At 48.0% G+C, this 20,162-nt stretch overlaps 1 protein-coding gene across 2 annotated transcripts in view; it reads right to left on the bottom strand.

Moving 5' to 3' along the window:
- Pik3c2b (phosphatidylinositol-4-phosphate 3-kinase catalytic subunit type 2 beta) overlaps positions 1 to 20,162 on the bottom strand; it is a 63,657-nt gene that overhangs the window by 32,221 nt on the left and 11,274 nt on the right. For both annotated transcript variants that reach the window (XM_021636379.2, XM_021636380.2), the window contains exons 2-10: positions 11,803 to 12,817; positions 8,750 to 8,850; positions 7,639 to 7,793; positions 7,204 to 7,324; positions 4,351 to 4,462; positions 4,114 to 4,193; positions 3,549 to 3,612; positions 1,833 to 1,979; positions 1,060 to 1,093 (exon numbers count right to left, since the gene is read on the bottom strand). In XM_021636379.2, coding sequence (XP_021492054.1) covers positions 1,060 to 1,093; positions 1,833 to 1,979; positions 3,549 to 3,612; positions 4,114 to 4,193; positions 4,351 to 4,462; positions 7,204 to 7,324; positions 7,639 to 7,793; positions 8,750 to 8,850; positions 11,803 to 12,732 — 1,744 coding nt within the window. In that variant the 5' untranslated portion in view covers positions 12,733 to 12,817. The remainder of the gene's footprint in view (positions 1 to 1,059; positions 1,094 to 1,832; positions 1,980 to 3,548; positions 3,613 to 4,113; positions 4,194 to 4,350; positions 4,463 to 7,203; positions 7,325 to 7,638; positions 7,794 to 8,749; positions 8,851 to 11,802; positions 12,818 to 20,162) is intronic.

Here is a 20,162-nt window from a genome sequence, read left to right as displayed (position 1 = left end):
TTCCAGAGGACTCAGGTTCAATTACCAGAACCCACATCGCAGCTCACAACCTTCTGTAACTCCAGTTCAGGGGCTCCAAAACACCCTCTTCTGATTTCTGTTGGTATCAGGCACTCACATGGCACACAGACTTATATGCAGGCAAAGTACTCATACACATAAAATAAAAACAAATATTTTTTGGTTTTTTTTTGAAAAAAAAGTCTTTTCTTGACAAAACCAAAAAAACAGTGCTTGACAAGCTTGTGCACCTCCAGACAATGCATATGCATGTGCATGCACACACACAACTGGAAATGCTATGTTAACTCATAGAAGACGTTAGAGGACAATTTATTGGTCTGTAAAGTCCAAAGATGGATTAATTTTTAAGAAAGCCAGTAAGGGGCTGGAGGGATGGCTCAGTGGTTATGATCACTGGCTGCTCTTCCAAAGTACTGGGGTTCAATTCCTAACACCCACAGGGAATCTCACAACTGCCACCAGGATCCAATATCCTCACACAGGAATATATGCAGGCCACAGGCAAACAACCAGTGCACATAAAGAAAAAGAAAGAAAGAAAGAAAGAAAGAAAGAAAGAAAGAAAGAAAGAAAGAAAGAAAGAAAAGAATGCAAACTCCTGACACTGGGTTTTAGAATGAGGACTTGCTTGAAGATTGTAAAAGAGGAATTCTAGGAAAAAAACCTTCCTCCTATCTCCCAAGTCCTATTCTAAATTGGAATCATAAGGGGCTATGGCTGCCAAGAGAAGCATCACCACCTAGCAGGATGAGCTTTTCCATCTGGACTGAAGAATAAACTCATCCTTGCCGATGCCCCTACCCCACCTCACCACTCTCTCCCAGTAACACCAGAAGGACTGATTAGCAAGAATAATGAGAAAAAGATCTGTGGAAATAAATGTGGGCCCCAGCTGTGTCCACACCTCATAGAAACACACACACACACACACACACACACACACGCACAAAGAGGCCAAGGAGGAAGAAGAATGTAGGCTGAGCCAGCAGCTAGCAGTTTCCAGCCTCTGTGGGACAAAGAGAGCACTGCCCTTACCTCGGTTTTCCCTCACAGCCAACACGCTGGGATCCTGTTGGGAAAAAGAAGACAGAGAGAGAGAGAGTCAGACAGAGCCCGGGCCCATTTTTACTGCCAGTTGGAAGGCCTTTTCACAGCTGTGCTCATCTGGGCCAGGCAGGGCTGAAATGTGAGGAGCAGAGATTCTCCAGGGAGAGGGAGGGAGTGAAGGTCTGTACTAAAGCCATGGGGTGGAATAAAAAATCATGCTCACCCTAAGGAAAGAGCCCTGCCCTCAGGCCCCCAAGCTGGGGATACAGGATCTGTAGTGCTAGCTCTCCTGCCTTTATGGCATACAGCTCCACTGTGGAGTCACTGAATCCCTGGGGCTGGGGAGCCCCCTCCCTTGGTTTTGCACCCTCATAGCTAACTGTCAGGCAAAGCCTTGGTGACTGAGTGAAGCCTTTCTGGCCTTGGCTCCCGTGGTTATTCCCATGAGACTGAAGTTAGCCTACGCTTATGCCTAAGGAAAAGGAGATGTTTAGCATATATTTCCCAGGAGCTCTTGTGTCTGCACTACTTACACATAAATGATGGAAGTGGAAAAGAACCTTTCATTTAATTTGTTTTGTTTTGAGACAGGGTCTCACTCTGTAGACCAGGCTGTCCTGGAACTCACTGTGTAGACCAGAATGGCCTCATAGAGATCAGCTGCTATTCCCTCCCAATTTCTAGCTGCTCGGAGTGGACACCAAATGCCCAGCAGCCCAGCAACCTGTCCCTTCCTGATGCTAACACCCAGGTCCCTGTACCTTCTGGATTTTTGGCTGCATGCGCGAAGGGCAGGGAGGCAGCTGGTTGAGAGCACTGGTGATCTCAGGAGTCTCCACGGCAGCCAGAGCACTGCAGATGGCCTTGACAGACTGAACCACTCTGTCAGCCTTCAGCGGGAAATCCCCCTGTGGGAGGCCACACAGTGAGGCAAGTAATTCAGCCTCCCCAGTAACCCTGTCTTAAAGCCTCAGCAAACAGTCTCTTGCTTTGAGTGGGTCACAACATTCCCCACAGCCCTAACCCTTTTATTCTCCTTCTGCAGGGACAGTCTCTCTCTGTGATATAAGCACACACAAGTCTCCATCAGAGGCCTAAAGTGTTAAGAAATCAATTGGGAGGAAACAGCAAGGAGGTGAGAGTAATGTACTGAGGCTCTGCTTGCTCTCAGGACTTCTAACTCACCACAAAGTGTCCAGGCTGATCCTTCACATCCAGAGACATGCCCACTTTTCTCCCAACCCCCTATACTTTGGGTCCCAGTGTTTTCTCATCTGAAATCTTCCTCTGTGTGATGGTGACTACTTGTGTCTATTCAGATCAGGGACCAGGATACCTACTCCTTCACAAAGCTTCCCCCTCCCAACACCTGCAGCCATCCTCTTGTATCTAATAGCTTTAGATGAACATTCCATTTCCCTAACTGTACAAGCTCCCTGAGGCTGAAACAATTCTTACACTATGCAGCTCGCCTCTCCCCAACCCCAAACTAGCACAGAATACTGCAATGTATCAGTGCCCATGTTATTGTAGAGGCTACTACTGAATGGATTCTAGTAGTGGGTGGAGGGTGAACTATACACATTGCCCCAGAGGGAAGGATCCATAACTGAAAACTGGACCAAGGACATGGGGCTGTTATTTGTTTGTTTGTGTGTATGTGTGTGTGTTTGTGTGTGTGTGTGTGTGTGTGTATTTTCAACAGGGCCTTACTATATAGCTCTGGCTGGCCTGGAACTCACTGGGTAGACCTTAAATTCAGAGATCCGCCTGCCTCTGCCTCCCAAGTGCTGGGATTAAAGTTATATGCCATTATGCCTGCCAACCGATTTGATTTTTGAAGACCATTTCCAAAGAACTTTTGGGTAAATGGTTCCATGGCTAGTAGTTCCACATAGGTCCAAGAGGAAGAGGACCTAGCCCTGGAACTTGCTACTTTCCTGAGGGTGTGATATCTGTGACACAAGCTCAAGAGAACCTCTTTTTTTGTTTGTTTGTTTGTTTTTTGTTTTGTTTTTGAGACAGGGTTTCTCTCTGTGTAGCCCTGGCTGTCCTGGAACTAACTCAATAGATAAGGGTGACCTTGAACTCACAGAAATCTGCCTGCCTCTGCCTCCGAGTACTGGGATTAAAGGCATGTGCCACCATGCCTGGCTTTCAAGAGAACCTCTTAAGGCAGTGTTTCTGGGCACTTTTTACAGGAAAAACAAAACAAAACAAAACCAAAAAAACCTGGGGCCACAACCTTAGCTTGGAGATGCTCTACTCCAGAGATAGCAATCAGAGCCCCCCTCTGAACTTTCACAGAGGGACAGAACACCTTTTCACACGCTTGCCAGCTGCCCCACAGCCAGGACAGAGCTAGGGGAATGAAAAGAAGTGTCACTGACAGACATCTGTCATCTGATTGCAGGAAGCCTGGGGAAAAGGGAACTTCCAGGAGCTTTTCCCTGGTCAGCTCCAGGATGTGTACTCACGTCAGCCAGCAGGAAGGCGTCCACCTCATTGTGGTAAGTGTCAAACAGAAGACTCAAGGCCTGCCTGGGGACGTGGGGTGAGAAAAAAAATCACAGGAGAGATCACAAAAGGTTCACTGCTTTGGGAGACCCACGCTTTCCCCTCCCTGTCTCTGTTCAGTATGAAGCTCTGAGGTGAAGGGGTCCCCACTTTTTCCATGAAGATGGAAAACAGGTCCTTTCTCCTTTGCTACCTCTTACCTAGAAGAGGGAGAAAAAGCACTAGAGCAGCAGTTCTCAGCCTGTTGCAACCTCCCACAGGGGCCACATATCAGAAATTAAGTTAAGATTCATAGCAGTACGAAGTAGCAATGAAATAATTTCTACCACAACACGAGGAACCATATTAAAGGGTCACAGCATTAGGGAGGTTGAGGCACAGAGGCAAGAAAGGAAGTATGCCCTTGACAAGTTTCTTGGGCCAAGGTTCTAGACATTTACAAGAATCTATCACCAAAAGCCAGGCAAGCATATCTATGCCATTCCCTCACAGTTCCTGCTTGCACTATACCACAGTGGTACCCACCTGCTAATGGTCTGCTTGACTGGTCTCTCTTGAAGATGGATGAGGTAGTTCAAGGTAGAAGGACTCTGGTCATCATTTACCTGAGTGAGTGAGCGGTACCCTCTGTCAGGCAAGGGTGATACCCTTTTCTCAGCCTAGGATACTGAGCCTGCTCCCATTACACGTTCTGTGTCACCCTCTGCCCACTCTACCTGCCCTGACAGGCATCTACAACTATCAGCCATTTCCAGCACTTACCGTCCGGGCCAGGTCATTGCGTATGGCCTTCTGCTCCATCAGCTGTAGTCGGATGTTGATGTCAAACTTGCGGCAATATTGGATATACTCATGGCTGCCCAGGGCATGCTTACTGGTGGGGTAGGGGACAAGACCATTAATGCCTTAGGGATGCAGTGGGAGGGGAGATGAGTACTTCAGCTTGGGGTGAGACAACCAGGGACAAAGGGAGGGAGGACAGAGGGGAGAAAGGGAGGGGGAAAGACCTGTGTCCTGGGCCTTATCCTTCCTTTACTCCTGGAAATATCATGGTAACACATGGGGTCTTTCTGAATAAAAGCCATCCACAACACTTAACCCTTCAACTACGCAAATAATAACTCACTGGCTTATTCCCAGCATGGGAACTGCTGTAAGGGTTGGGATTCAGGGGACTGGTGTTTAAGTCCTGTTTTCATGGCTTTGACAACCAAGAGGAGATGAGTGACACGGACACTGGTGTCTAATCTTCTTGTGCTACTAAGGTGCTGAGGACAGAAGAAACAATCCCACTAGAGTGCCAGAACAATTATCCAGAAATGGGTTCCATTTCGCCCCTCCCTCCATGGGCCTGCCTGAATTCCCTGTGAGCTTTCACATTTATGTAATTCTCACTGCTTAGCACCTATACAGGAGACCCTTCCTAGGAGGCAGCCTGCTGAGTTCTTTTGCCACCCAATCTCTTCCTCTCCCCACAAATCACTCTTTAATCTGAAAGGAAACCCATAAGAAAGAGCCACTCTGGGCCAGTGCTACAGACTGGGCCAGGCCCTAGCATCTGAGTAGCAGAAGCCAGAAATGGACTTCCTTCCTCAGTGAGGTGGGAACCTGGACTAGAATAGAAAGGGATAGAGGGGAGCAAAAGGCAAGAGGGGTACACAAACTCCTAGAAATACAGGGCCTCAGCCTAAACTCAGATTAGCCACATCCGGAGGGGACCCAGGCCTGCAATATGAGCTCACCTGCTAAGATAAAAGTAAAACTCAGTTATGGAGGTGGGGAGGCTAGACTGCCAGGCCTGCCTGTGGGAGGGTCTGTGAGGAAGGAAGAGTGCAGTGGTAGAAAGGGGGAAGTAACAGGAAACCCAGGCTCCCCTAGGACTGTCTGGGGGTTCTTATCACAGAGCTGCCTGCATCCTGGATCAACACTCCCCTTCAGTATCGGCCCCTCCAGCTTGGGGAGTGAAACAATCCTGATGGCTTCCTTGGGAACTAGCAATTTTCTGGAAACCCCAGAGGGCCCTTTCCACCCAGGAACCAGTGTTATGCTTTATGCCGGGGGGGGGGGGGGGGCAGGGGTGGAGAGGCTCTGGAAATCACAGCCCTTGTGACTTCAACTCACTTGTGAAAGGGCTTCGGCTGCGCAGCACAAGGTGGGGTGGGGGTGGGGGTGAGGGGAGCACAGCCTAAGAAGCACTGCTTGGTGTCGTGTCACACTCTACTTGAAATCTCCCCACTACCTCTGAGACTCCAGGGCTCCAGGCCTGGCACTTTCCTACTGGTATCCAAGGACTGTTCACTTGGTCCTTCTCATACTAACCCTCATCCTGTCTGTCTGTCTGTCTGTCTCTCTCTCTCAGAGAGACCCATGCAAGGCCTCACCTCTACCACCACATTACATCCCCAACCTAAAACTTCACCCCTCTTTTTAGAAGACACCAAGGAGCAGGCTTCACAATTGGTTTCATAGTGGAAACCCAGAATTTGGTGTAAACTGTGTTCTCTGGAGTCTAATTTACCCACCATAGCCCTGTTCCCTTCTAACAGTGGCAGGCTGCCCAGGACTAGGGCTTCCAGAAGACCCTGCACCAACCCATCCTTGCCCCTCTAGAGGAGGCAAGGATACAGTGACAACAACATGGACCACATCTGAGACAGCCCTAGAATTATCTCATGATGGGTCTGCTTCTTTTCCCGAAGAGAGTGCCCACTCTACCTAATGCTGAAGGAATCTGTCAAGAAATGAACTTTCAGTTCTGGCTATTAATCCTGCACTATAGCCACAGAGCAAATCTATTCTTCCATCTAGATTTGCTGGAGGAAAAAAATACACAAAGTGGCCGTTCACAGAAACTGCTGAGGAAGGAGATAGCCTTGCCTTTCCCTATTCCCAGGATTTGTTTCCTCCAAGGGGGCTACAGATGGTGGGCCACAGCCACACAGAAGCTCAGGTAGAGGAGAGCAGATCTGACGTTTACTGCCACACAATCCTGCTCCTGGGCGTGGGAGCCCTGCCTACCCCACCCCAGTTTTCCACAATCCAGGGTAGTGGAGAGGGCTTCTTTTAGCTGGTCCCACATCACACTTTCCAGGGAGGCTGCCTTCTGTTTCTGAGGAAGCTGGAAGCTGGCCTAGGAGGAGGTTAAGCAGCTGCACAGGCCAGTGGAAACAAAGGCGTGTTGGCAGGGAAAACTAGCGAGAGCCATTGTCATTTCTCCCTTTGGTTCTTCTAAGGACATCTCTGCCCAGAGGTGGCTTGTCCTCTGCAGCAGGAGAAGCAATCTGCCACTGCCTTTAACATGCCCCAACATGCGACGCACATCGCTCAGCAAGCAGAAGCCTGCACACGGATGCAACCTCATCCCAGCTAATCCCAGCTCCTAGCTCTCTCCACAGAGACTTGGCTCAGCATCCAGCCAACCCAGCTGGAAGATGGAGCTCCCGGGGAAGTGCGACGTGGCCGGGAATGTGCCCAGAAAGCAAGAGTTCCGACTGCAGGGTTAGGAAGAGCAGCAAATGCTAAGCCTAGTGCAGTTCTCTAAGCGCCTCCCTCATTCCTCCAGCCAGAAGGCAAGCATCACCCCTGTCCCATGACACTCTTACTCCACTCACTCACTTTTGTAGGAATTCCTCCAGCCCACAGGGCTTAAGCACAAAGTCACCCACATCTACTCCCCTCAGTTCATCATGGGTGTAGCAGAGGGTCTGGTAGATGAGCAAGTCCACAGTGGAGGAACCTGTAAGGAGCAAAGTGAAAGAGCGAGGACCGTGACATTGGACAACTGGGACAGAACCTCCCAGCCTTGATCCTTTATCATGGGCTATGTGGTCTCTAGTACCACCAACAGTCAGATAAAGCAGGCAAACACACAGCTTAGGGTTGGGGAAAGTTACTGTGGACGTAGAAAGCTAGCCCCCCAGAAGCGCCCTATCTGCCCCTCGTTCAGGCTACAGAGTGAGGTGAGAATCAAAGCCAAAGAACCCCACAGTCCAAAACCCAGTCCTCCCTGCCTGACCCTTGGCCACACTCGCACAGCCCCAACTAACTTACAGTTGCAGGTAAAAGTGAGTGGCTCCCGAAGACTGTCACACAAAACTGTCACCTTCAGGTTGACCTCATCCCCAAGATGCTCCGGGCTTGGGGTGACCGCGCTCCAGACATATCCAGTTAGGGAATAGTCCTTGATATCAGAGCCTGTTCGAAGGCTGTATAGGACAAAAGGAGGAAGGACTCTGCCTGTGTCTTCATAGGGTCCACAGGGCCCCTTCTACCCCAAGGCCCAAGGGCTTTTCTGTTCCTACTCATCTCAGCCCCTGATCTGTGAGCCAGGTCAGAGCCGCGGGGAGGCAGCACTGGGAAGCTATATTCTTTCTTGCCATCTCTGCTACAATAGCCAAACAATCCCCACTGTGGAATGGTAGCAAGTCCTTCCAAAAGGATTTTAACATATAAGTTTAACAGAAATTAGCCAAGAAGTTGTCAGAAATCCATTTACCTTCTCTTCAGTACAAGAGAAGTTTTTTTGTTGTTGTTGTTTGTTTTTTCTCTTCACTGAAATGTGTGTTTGCTCCTAAGAGCAGCTGAGGGTCAGTGCCTGAAGCAAGAGGAAAATTAGACTGACCAAGGTTTTTGAATTTTGCTAAAAATGTAAAAGCTTTTATTTTTGTTTTGATTTTTTTTTTTTTGAGCCAGAGCTTTCACTATGTAGCCTTAGTTGGCCTGGAACTTGCTCTGTAGACCAGGCTGGCCTAAAACTCAGAGATCTGCCTGCCTCTGCTTTCTGAGTGCTGGGATTAAAGTTGTGAGCCACCATTGCTGGTAAACTTCTAAGAGTTCATTAAAACCTGCAGAGACCTGCTGGAGGAAGGGTCCCACTCCGGGAAGTTTATTTAATATAGCTCTTCCTCCTTCCTAAAGGAACAAGTGGCCTCCTCTGGAGACCCAGAATCCTTCCAACCTTACACACACACACACACACACACACACACACACACACACACACATCACATCACATCACATCTACCCATCCCATCCCATCATTGCTCTTACATATCCAACATGTAACAAAACACAGACACACTGGCAGTACGTGTACACACCCCTCCCCCTCCACAGCATCCCCCCCACCGCACCCCACCCTGTCCCATTCTTCAACTCTTACATATCCAACATGTGGCAAAATGCAGCAACTTCCTCATCTCTCTCCTCTGAGACCTCAAACAATTCGTGGCCATTGGCGACGGTTTGGGGCCGGGAGCCCACCTTTAAGGGAAGAGCAGCTGACTCAGTGCTTTTTTTTTTCCCTCCGGCATGCCTTCTCTGCAGGGCATCCCAGATGGAAAATCACAGCCTGTGTATAAGGACTTTCAACTTAACATTAAAAGGAACATATACCAGAAATACATTCTCTGCCAAAGACCAAACTGAAAAAGATTTGAAGCCTGGGCTGAGAACAGAAGGCAGGGCAGTGAACAAGAGCGACCAAGCCTGCTTTGTGAGGGGCACATGTCTGACCAGCCCGGTGTGGCCAATCAGGCAGTATATAATACAGTTCCATAGGTGGGCAAAATATTCTTGGGAAGGCTCCCAGTGATATATGGGTGAGCTGAAGTATGCCAGCCAGGTGGTCAGTGCAAATGGTCCTCAGGAAGGCCTGGCCTTGGACAAGTCTCAATATCCAAAGCCCTAGAAACCAGACTCCAAAACTGAGATCTTCAGTAGTGCATACGACACACACGCGTGCTTTCTGAGGAGGAAGACAAATGTGTCAAAGCAGGGGTCTGGGCTGGAGAGAACCTGGCCTGGTCCCTTCTTTAGGCTCATCAAATGTTTGTTGCTTCTAAGCAGCTAGGGCCACAGGCAGCCTGCCCTCAGCAGCCTCATTTCCTCTCCCAGAATGTTGTGCTGGGATCCTTAGACAAGGCTCCAAACTGTCTCCCACCCCAGGGCTGCCTTCAACCCCCCAATAACTTGTCAAATGAGCCCTAGGGAAGAACAGATAAGGAGAAAGCTAGTACTGCTAGGCCTCATGGGCCTGCCCAGGGCAGCCACCCAGGAATGAGGCTTTGGCTCCATGGAGTCCCTGGCTGCATCTGGTAAAGGCAGCAGGTTCTAACAGCTGCTTTGGGGAGGAAAGGGGGTGTCTGGTGCTGCGGTTTGTGTGTGCCACCTCACCTCCCATCACCCCTTCAGCTCTTCTCGTGCCCTCCCTGCCCCTCAGGGCAGAAGGCAGCAACCAAGCTCCATACTGCTTCCTCAAGTGTCCCTCCCTCTGGTCAGTCTTGTTCCCCTGGGTGTGTGTGGAGTGGGGGTGGCAATACATGAAGGGAAGGCAGCAGTGGGGGCAGTTGGCATGTGAGGCCCTGGCTTTGCCAAGCGTATGCCTATGTCCCAGTCCAAACAATAGCACCACTGTCAGCAATTAACCTATGAGAGAGTCAGAGAAAGAAGAGGCAAGAGAGGCAGAGAGGGAGAGAGAAAAAACAGAATGGCCACTGAAGGCCATTTCATGCCCTTTCTGTACCATTCCCTGGCACTGTAAGAAAACAAAAGCCACTTACGTTTGCCCGGCTGGCAGGCCCTGGTGGCATCGTCCGATGCTGGCCGGGGGAATCTGCCAGGCAGAGGCTGGCAGCGGGGGTACCGGGCTGGCATTTAGATATAGCCCTTTCCAGAGATGGCTCATAAGAATCCTTCCGGCTGGAAGCCCGGCGAAGGCGGGGTGGGGGTATAGGCGCAGAGCTCAGGGGGTCTCCCCTCCCAGCAGGCTGAGCCCCTGTCCCAAGCTGAGGTGGGGAAGACCACTGCCGCATTGCTTCCCCTACCCCAGCACTGGCAAGAGCTTTTGCTTTGCCCTTGCTTCTTCAAGGAGACTGGAGGCCAGATCAGGCTCCCTTTCAGTACTCTGATGACACACGAGATGGGGGAGGGAAGACAAAGGTGACCACCTAACCCAGGCTGCCTGACTCTGAGCAGGCCCAGCTCTGTGTGAGGAACTCTCCCCAGCCCTATAAATAGCAGGAGCAGCCCCACCTCTGAGTTGAGCCTTTAAAAAGCCTCTGGAACTGCAGCTCACCCCATTAGGCTCTGAGGGGCTGTCTCTACAAAAGCAGAGGAAGGAAGGACTGTGCAGCTACGTAGAGTTGGAATTGATCCCTAAGGCTGGACATGAGGTGGGAAAACCCTGTTGCACGAACACAATGGGTAAGGAGGAAAGAGATTTGAAATGAGGGGCCGTAAGTTGCTACAGAAGAAGCTATGGAGCAGGGGCTTGACTCCGGGGGAACAGGGTGTCGAGAAGTCAAGGGTAAAACCAGGTGGCCCTCAGGTCCCACCTTTGGAGGTAATCCTGACACTCCATGGGCCAAATATATATCAAGGCTTTTGTAGAAGCTACCTGGGATGACAATGTAGAAACATTGCACTTTATCATGAATATAATATAATATAATATAATTTATAATAAATGATATAAGCCAAAGCACTATTATCATACTGTCAGGCTTTTTCTAAGTATTTTCACTGAGGAAAGGGTGAGGAAAGAAGCTAAAGGTAAACACCTCCATGGTGTGACTGTACTTACTGCCACTCAACTATATACTTTTAAATGGCTGATGGTAAATGTTATGTTACATATACTTTATCACAATAAAAAGCAGTGAGGAAGGGAAGGTGAGAGAAAGAAGGAGGAAGAGAGAGACTTTGGAATGAGAGCAAGGTTTAATACCAGCTCTGCCATTTCTTGCTGTGTGATGTTGGAGCATGAGACAGGGTGTTGTGGAGCTCTGGATGGGATCACAGGAGCAGTAGCAAGCAGCTAACATCACGAACAGGGCTGTACAGCAGTTGGCAGGGCAGAGCCTCAGAAAGCAGCTCAAGTTACCATTCAGCCAAAGTCGATGGTAAGTCTGGTGACTCCTAACTCAGTCCTTACATCATGAAGGAAGTACCTATTAGCAGCCATTACCTGCCGCCAGAGGTTCTTTTGGCTAGGACTGAAACTTAACCCAGAAAAAGAGCCAGACCTTTCCTGATGTTCCTGACCCAGCCTCCTTTCCTGATGTTTCCGGCCTAGCACCCCAAGCACTCAAGGGCCCCAAGGGCAGAAGCAGAAGAGAAGATGAGAAGGGCAAGTGAGTACTTGCTAGATCTGACTTTGGGATGACAAAGAGACAATGGTTTATGTTCTGAATGAACACACAGTAAGGTCCTCACCGGAGCAGCAGAAATCCGGCGGTTCTTGCCAGGTGTCACATTCTTCCGGTTGGCATATCGGGAAGTGTAGGTTCGGGGGGGCACCTGAGGGGGCATCGTCTTGCTCCGGGCCACAGGTTTTCCAGAGGTGTCTTTGTTGAAGTCCAGGGGCCCTCGGCCCTCCTTCCAGCCCCTGGTGGCATCAGACAATATCTCAGAATCATAAGTTGACTTCAGGTTGAGCCTTGTAATTGCATCATTGATGCCATCATAGTCCACAGACCCCAGCACACGTTGCTGTCCCCCACCATCAGGTAGCTCTCCTTCTTCTAGGTCTTGGGGCCTCAGCAGTTTATCAGAGGGCTGTTCCACCAAAGAAAAACTGTTGATGTCATTAGGCTGAGAGATCTTGGAGGGCGAGGGGGAGCCCTTTCTAGGAGGCAAGGGAGGGGCATCCCAGATAGAGACCCGAGGAGGCAGAGGAGGCGGGGATAGTTTCTTGCAAGAGCCATCTGTGTCACTTGACCCTGGAGACAAAGAGCACCTCCCATCTGAGCCATCAAAAATATAGAGATAGTCTCCAGACAGGGAGCCCTTGGGCCAGGGATCTGGGCCAGGCTGGGGATCCTGGGAGGTAGAGTTGGGGAGCTGTTCTGGTGGGGAAATGGAGTTATAATTCAGGGTGGGATCAGAGCCAGAAAGACCACGCAAGAGCTTGAGGTCGGTCCGCCTGCCTCCTGACTTGCTGTAGAAGTCCAAAGCTGGCTCATCCCAGCTGATGAGAGAGGGCTCTGTGTTCTGCTTGGCCCTGCTCTCCTCCTTGTGATGTCGGAGCCGGGAAAGAGCATCATACTCCATCTGCAGGGCTTCAGCCATAGCCAGCTCTTTGCGGCTGATGCCCACTGACTCCAGGGACTTCCAGTGCTCCCCATTGCCCTGAGTTGAAGACATGGTGAGGGAGGGCACAGGGGACAATGAAGCCTTCTACTTCCTGCCAGTGCCGGGCCTGGAGGGCTGGTACATGTTGTCTTGGGACCTGCAGGCAATGGGTAAAAATGTGATTTAGTTACAGAGCAAGACTGGTCAGTAAGCTGATACTGTGACAATAAAGTAATGTAATCTGGGCCAGTGCCCATTTCCTCAATGCCCACAATAGAAATAAAGAAACAGAAAGACAGAGAAAAAAAAAAAGAGACCTCAGGACAACTTTATTACAGCCATCCAGCCATCATTGTAAATGTATCCATCTCTGGTCCTAATTTCTATTCTTATTTCCATCACATGTGCTTCAAGGAAAGAAAGAAGTAACTTGATTTACTTATTTTTAACAATTATTTATGTGGTTAGGGAAGGGAATGAATGCCATGGACATATGTAGAGATCATAGGACAACTTTCAGGAGTCATTTAACCAGCCAAGAATAAAAGTGGGAAGCAGGGTCCCTTCAGTCCAAGAGGAAAGCTGTTGAGAGGTGGAACTCAGTGATGGACTGTCCAGAATGCATGAGGCCCTGACCTCCATCTCCAGAACTTTCTAAAGCGGTGTTTCTCGACCTTCCTAGTGCTGCAACCCTATAATACAGTTCCTCATGTTGTGGTAGCCCACAACCATAAAATTATTTGCTTTAAAACTATAATTTTGCTACTATTATGAATTGTAATGTAAATATATGTATTTTCCAATGGTCTTAGGCAACCCCTGTGAAAAGGTTGTTTGACCCCCAAACACACAAGTTGAGACCCCTGACACACGAGTTGAGAACTACTGACAAAAGTGCTTTTCAAAATTAAGGGCAGTTGAGGCAGTTTGATGGTTTAGTAGTAAAAGCGTTTGCTGCACAAGCCTGAGGACCTGGGTTTGATGGCCAAAACTCACAGTGGAAAGACAGAACCAGGTCCTCAGAGTTGTCCTCTGATCTCTATGCACACAGTGGCATAGCATATTCACCCATACTCACATACTCGTATTATATGTTAAATACTTTAATTTTTAAATAAAGTTAAATAGTTTAAGTTAATTAGAAAGGAAGGGGTTCCAGCAACAAGGCTTAGTGACTAGGAGATTCAAGGCCCTAGGTTTGATCCCCAGCGCCATACAGAAAAAAAAATTAAGCTGGCATGGTGGCACAGTCTATAATCCAAGCATTAAGGAGGTAAAACCCAGAACCAGGAGTTCATAGTCAGCCTGGGTGACATGAGAGACATTTCAAAGCAAAAATTAACAAAAAAGGGGCTGGGTAGATGGTTCAGTGGTTAAGAACTTTTGCTGCTCTTGCAGAAGACCCATGCTCAGTTCTCAGCACTCATGTGGTGGTTCACAACCATTGTTAACTCCAGTTCTAGGCAATTTGATGGCCTCTCCTGACCTCCAAGGGTCACGCAAACATTTATACACACACAATAAAAGTACATAATTCTAAAAGTTAAAATTAGCAAGGAAGTGGGGTGGTGGTAGCACATGCCTGTAATCCCAGCACTTGGAAGGCAAAGGCAGGTGTATCTCTGTGAGTTTAAGGCCAGCCTGGTCTATAGAGTTAGTTCCAGGGCAGCCAGGGTTACAAAGAGAAACCTTGTCTCAAAACAAAACAAAAACAAAACCCAAATTAGCAAAAAGTAGAGGCCAGCTCCCTTACAGTCACACACAGCTCGTCAGGAATGTAAAATGGCATAAGCACCTTGGAAAGTGGGCAGCTTCCAGCAAAGGCAAACGCATGTCTACTTATGACTCAACCACACACGGTTACACAGACTTGTACACAGATGTTAAATACAGGACTAGGGCTGTAACCTATCAGTGGTATGCTTGCCCAGCATGCCCAGGCTCTGAATTTGATACCCACCACTACAAATAAATAATAAACAACCCAGCACTACAAGTAAGTAAAAACAAAACAGTAAGCCTCAAATAGTAAGCATAGATGCTTTTCTTGTAATACCCCCAAACTAGGAATGACCCAAATATCTATCAACAGATGATTCTCTTGAAAAGATGAAAGGTCTGGATGGAGAATGGGCTCAGTTAGTACTTATCTAGTGTACACAAAGCCCTGGGTTTGACCCCAGGAACACATAAAAGCAGATGTGGTGATGCACACCTGTGATCTCAGCAGAGGAGGCAGGAGCAAGAAGACCAGAGGTTCAAGGTCATTCTTAGCTACATAAATGTCCAAAGGCCAGCCTGAGCTCTCTTAAACAAAGCAAAAAGTGATCCACCTACATAAGTGTAACCGAGTGCTACTTAGCAATGAAAATGAATGAATTATTGACAAATGTAAAATTGTAGATGAGTCTCAAATTAACTCTGTTGAACAGAACCTGCCAGACAAAAGAGTATGAGTATGTATCATTGCATTTACAGGAAATTTCTGAGAATGTAAATTGAGCGACTGTGAGGAAAAACAGATGGGTGCTTATCTGGGAAGAAAAGAGAAGGATTACCATAAGCCATAAGGGAACTTTTGGGAGCAATGAATATGCTTATTATCTTTTTTCTTTTTTTTTTCTCCCCACCACCTGCTTTCTGCAAATATCACAACTATGGCTCATGCGTGCTAGGCAAGCACTCTCCCGAGCTCTGTCTGCAGCCCATTCATTATCTTGCCGGTGGTAGCGATTTCATTAGTGTGTTCCTGTGCCAAACTTACCATGTTGAACACTTTAAATATACACTGTTTATGACATGTCAATTAAACCCCAGCAAAGCACAAATGTATAACACAGCTCTGCTCAGCAGGCTTTATAATTACTCAAAGTTCAACAACAGGTGAGACAGGGCGCCTGAGCACGCATGCGCCAAAACACTGATATGCCTTCCACCCTGAGGAAGCCAGATAGGAACCCAGGTCAGCTGTCTTTGGCTGCAAGCTCACTCCAGGGCCCGTGAGAAGAGTTGAGAGGTACTGTACTAGCGCACCTAACGACAAGGTTAGGCTGTCGTGTGGCTCAGAAGCACAGAGGAACTGTTCACAGCTCAACACCCACACACGTTCAATAGCTTCTGAGTTAATTGGTCCGTGGCAGACTGTTGGCATTTAATAAAAATAAATAAAACAACTCCCTGAGAGATCCCAGGGCTCTGTGTGTCTGGAAGTGTGAAGCAGTCGCTTCTAACCTTCAGCAGCAGGGAAGCTAATCTACTGTTTCTTCTGTAGGGCAGCTTCACCCAAGGGCACACAAACCCGTGTGCCGCGTTATTTGTTCCTCATGGCCACAACCATAGAAAGGTTCAGATAGAGTTTGCATGTCTTCTTTGTTTGGTTTTTGTTGAACCTTGTGTCTCTGTAACTCAGGCAGGTGAAATGTGTAACTGAAAATGACCTTGAACTCCTGGTTTTTCTGCCTCAACCTCCCAAGTGCTGGTTTACAGGTGTGTGCCACCATGCATAGATAAATGTGTGTGTGTGTGTGTGTGTGTGTGTGTGTGTATGGTATATGTGATGTGTGTGGTGAGTATGTAAGTGTGTGTGGTATGTGTTTATGTGTATATGGTATGGGAGTGTGTATGTGTGTGTGGTGTGTGAGTGGTGTGTGTGTGTGTGGTGTGTGTGTGTGGTGTGTGTGTGTGGTGTGTGTGGTATGTGTATATGTGGTGTGTGTGGTGTGTATGTATTTGAGTTTGTGTATGTGTGCACACATGCACATACACAGGGATGGAAGGATGGAAAGCAGAGCTTTATGCTCTACTACTGAGCCACATCCCCAGCCCTTTCAGATTCTTTGACAAGTTTCACTCAATTCAAAATAGGGAACATGTCCTCCTTCAGCTGAGGGGCCCTCCTAGGGCCCTGGTGAATTTGGTAGATGAGGGTTGGCACTCTGGCCAGAGCCATGGCTGCCTGTGGGTATGTGATTATGACCAACCATACTTAAGAGGTCCTCAAAGATGGACTAGCTCAAAGCAGTGTCTGCTCATTTCTCCAGCTGCTGACCTCTCCATTCTTCACAGCTCCTAAAGGTTACTTTTGACCCACAGGGGATGTGAGGGAAGGATTTTCCAGAGGTGGGAAAATGGTCCCAGAAAAGAGTACCCTAAGCTGGGTGTGGTGGCACACACCTGTAACCCCAGCACTCAGAGAAGTAGAGGCAAATGGATCATTGTGAGTTCAAGTCCAGCCTGGTCTACAAAGCAAGTCCAGAATAGCCAAGGCTACATAGAGAAACCCTGTCTCAAAAAACAAAACAAATCAAAACCAACCAACCAACCAACAAAAACAATAAAAAAGAGTACCCTAGTGTTTTTACAAGGTACTAGAGAAGTGATGAGCATAGGACTGACTGGGCCACCAGTCAGTATACTACAGAGCTATACTCCAGCCCAGTTTAATAAATTTAATCCAGAAGGCAATTGTATTTTAGCCCTGAGCTGGGATAAACAAGACTGTTCACATTTGCCTTAGCTGGGCACCATTGTGAAGTGGAAAACCAAGGCCATGGGCAATATTCTCTCAACTTCCTGCTTCTTCCCACACTAACCTATCCAGCACTTTGCAGCCAGAGTTTATTCCATCTGGCCTTCTACTGCTACAACTGGCTTCCTCTCATGCCCCACCCACCAGATGTTCAGCAGAGTAATATTCCTTCCCGTCTCCTCCAGCTTCACCGGCTTCACACTGGCGTATAAACAATGCCTCTCCCAACTTAAAACCAAAATCTACAGCTCGAATTCCCTTGGCTTTGGTTCTCTGGGCTCTCCCTTCCATCCCCAGCTAAACTTCAGGAAACAGTGGATGACCCCCGAGGCTCCTTTCCACGTTCCCTGGCTGTCCTGTGCGGTCTGCTCCCACTAAAGCCAAAACACCTTGGCTGCCTGGCTCAGAGGGATCCCATGTCTCCAGATGTTGCTTATTCTAGCCCAGTTGGCTCTCTAGACCATGCCCTTCTTCCCCTATCCGCCGCCCTCAGGGCCTGCGACAATATTTCTATTTATTTATTTCCTTATTTATTAGTGTGTGTGTGGTGTGAGCACGCACGGACATATGCATGTGCCACGGTGCATGTGTGGAGGTCAGAAAACAACTTTCAGGAGTTGGTTCTCTCCTTCCACCTTTTGTGAGTTTCAGGAATCAAACTCAGGTCAGCAGGCTTGCACAGCAAGCACTTTCCCTGTTGAGCCATCTCACCGGACTATTTCTTTATTCTCCCTATCATCACTCTTCCTCTCCCTTTATGCACTCTTCAAACATTGGTGTTGCCACAAACCTCCATTCCCAACCTGTGTTCATTCCTCTTTCCTCCACTCACAGTCTCACCTACCCTGTTCCGAGCCATACCACCCTCAGGCTGATAATTCCAGATGTGTATTCCTCCTTCATTGTATGTGATCACCTGCACCTCAAACCCAAAGAGCCAAACCACAACCACCATCGCCTTTCTTCTCTGCTCCCATTCTTGGCTCCCCAATGAATCCCAGGTTAGAAGCCCCTGAAGTCATTCTGAAAGCCTTCCTTCTTCTCATGTGAAGTCCCATCACCAAGGCCTGTGGGATTCTGCTCATTAGTTCCAAAGCTAATCCTTTCTTCCATCCTAACTGCTACTGTCCTAGTTCAAGCTCTTTTCTTTCTCCTGGGCTAGAAAAACAGACTCCTAACACTCCTAATCACCCCCTCTTCAAGGCTTTGCTCCAAAAGCCTGGGGGTCTTCTTAAGGTATGAATCAAATTGCTTCACTTCCTGCTTAGACCCCCTCAATGGCCCCCTATTGACCTCAGTTAAAAGCTTTATCACTGTCTCCCTCTCATCTCTAACTATGCATTTAGCACCGTTTGACTTGATGTAGGCACATGCTTCAGGGCATGGCTTTCCCAATCCAGTTCCCTCCTGTGACTTTACTTTAAGATTATGTTCTTCAAACGCTTTCTACAAACCTCCAAATTGGACCCTACAACCCTTATACAAATCTCAAAAATGGTCTTAAAATATTATATTCAGGGACTGGAAAGATGGTTCAGTGGTTGAAAGCACTGGCTGCTCTTTCAGGATCCACCCACATGACAGCTCACAACTGTCTGTAATTCCAGTTCCAAGAGGATCCAACACCCTCTTCTGGCCTCCATGGGCACCAGGCACGCATACATGTAGGCAAAATGCTAATATATACAATATTTTATTTAAAATTGTATACAATTTTAATTAAAATATTGTATTCAAAATTAAATTTACTAGAAAAACTAGTTTTAAAAGTATCAGGTATAATGGTATACATTTGTGACCACAGGAATCACAAGTTAGAGGCAGAAGGATCAGGAGTTCAAAACCAGCCTCAGTTATATGAGTTTGAGGCCAGCATAAGCTAGACAAGACCCTGTCTCAAAACAAATTAAATAAACAAATAAAGATTTTAAAAATTACATGTTATTTTCTCTAACCTCAAGCCCCAAATTAACATACTTCTGCAGAGAATGGCTATGAACTAAAATGTAAGGACAGCACTTTCTAGTAGTAAGGATTTTGTAGACATGGAGATGAGTGACCAGAACACAGATGGTATCCTTTCACAGGGTCTTTCCAACACAGAATGGAGCTGGGTTAGGTGTGGCAGCAGCAAGGCAGGGACGTACACAGATGAACAAAAGACTATACAAAGTGCCTTATACTTCTGAAATTCTGGATGTCATACATACTTTCTGGTTCCTTAAAGTGAGATTTTTCTAAGAATCCCAAAGTCATAGGGAAAGCCCAGGGGTAGTTCAAGCAGGCCCACTCCTCAGGCCCTTCCCAGTCTGGAATGCAGACAGAAAAGCAAAGAGTTACCCCTCTCTAACTACCACCCCTGGCTGTGAGCAAGCGTATGACTAGGCTGTCAGCCATGGCAGCAAGGAGACAGGACAAACAGCATCCCTGCTACCTCCAAGGGGAGGGGAGGCTCAGGGAGCACCACAGAAAAGGGGAGGTCAGAGGGGAAAGAAAGCAGTAATCATCTGGAGATAGTGTGAACTGGCTTCCTCTAAGAACTCAGGATTTCATTTTCCAGGTGTGGGGACCAACTATTTGAGTAACTAGGGTCTCATATTCCCTGCTTTTCCCTTCTGTACCAGCTTCTGTTGGGCAGACACATTGGAAACTGCTCTGCTCCACTGGTTGTAAAGAACACTAGGAATTCTTTAAAAAAGCAAACAGTAGCCTGAGTAGACTGTAGACAGTAGACTGAGGGCTGAGTAGTGGATCGCTCACCTATCTATAGGAGGCCTTGCACTTGAGTCCCAGCTCTGGAAGGGAAGGGCGAAGGAGCAAATTGCCATTTAGGTCTCAGAAGAGAAGGGAATTGCTGGCAGCCAGGTTCCAATCCCCACTCGCCAATTTGTGTTCTTTTTCTGCTTAAGCATTTCAAAGTAATGCTATCAATACTTCAGCTTGGATCTCCTAATACCTGCCAGGGCAAATTATG

The sequence above is a fragment of the Meriones unguiculatus genome, chromosome 11 (genome assembly GCF_030254825.1).
Source record: "Meriones unguiculatus strain TT.TT164.6M chromosome 11, Bangor_MerUng_6.1, whole genome shotgun sequence".
NCBI classification, from domain to species: Eukaryota; Metazoa; Chordata; class Mammalia; order Rodentia; family Muridae; genus Meriones; species Meriones unguiculatus.
The sequence above is the reverse complement of the archived record's forward strand: the minus strand, read 5'-3'. Positions and strand labels throughout refer to the sequence as shown.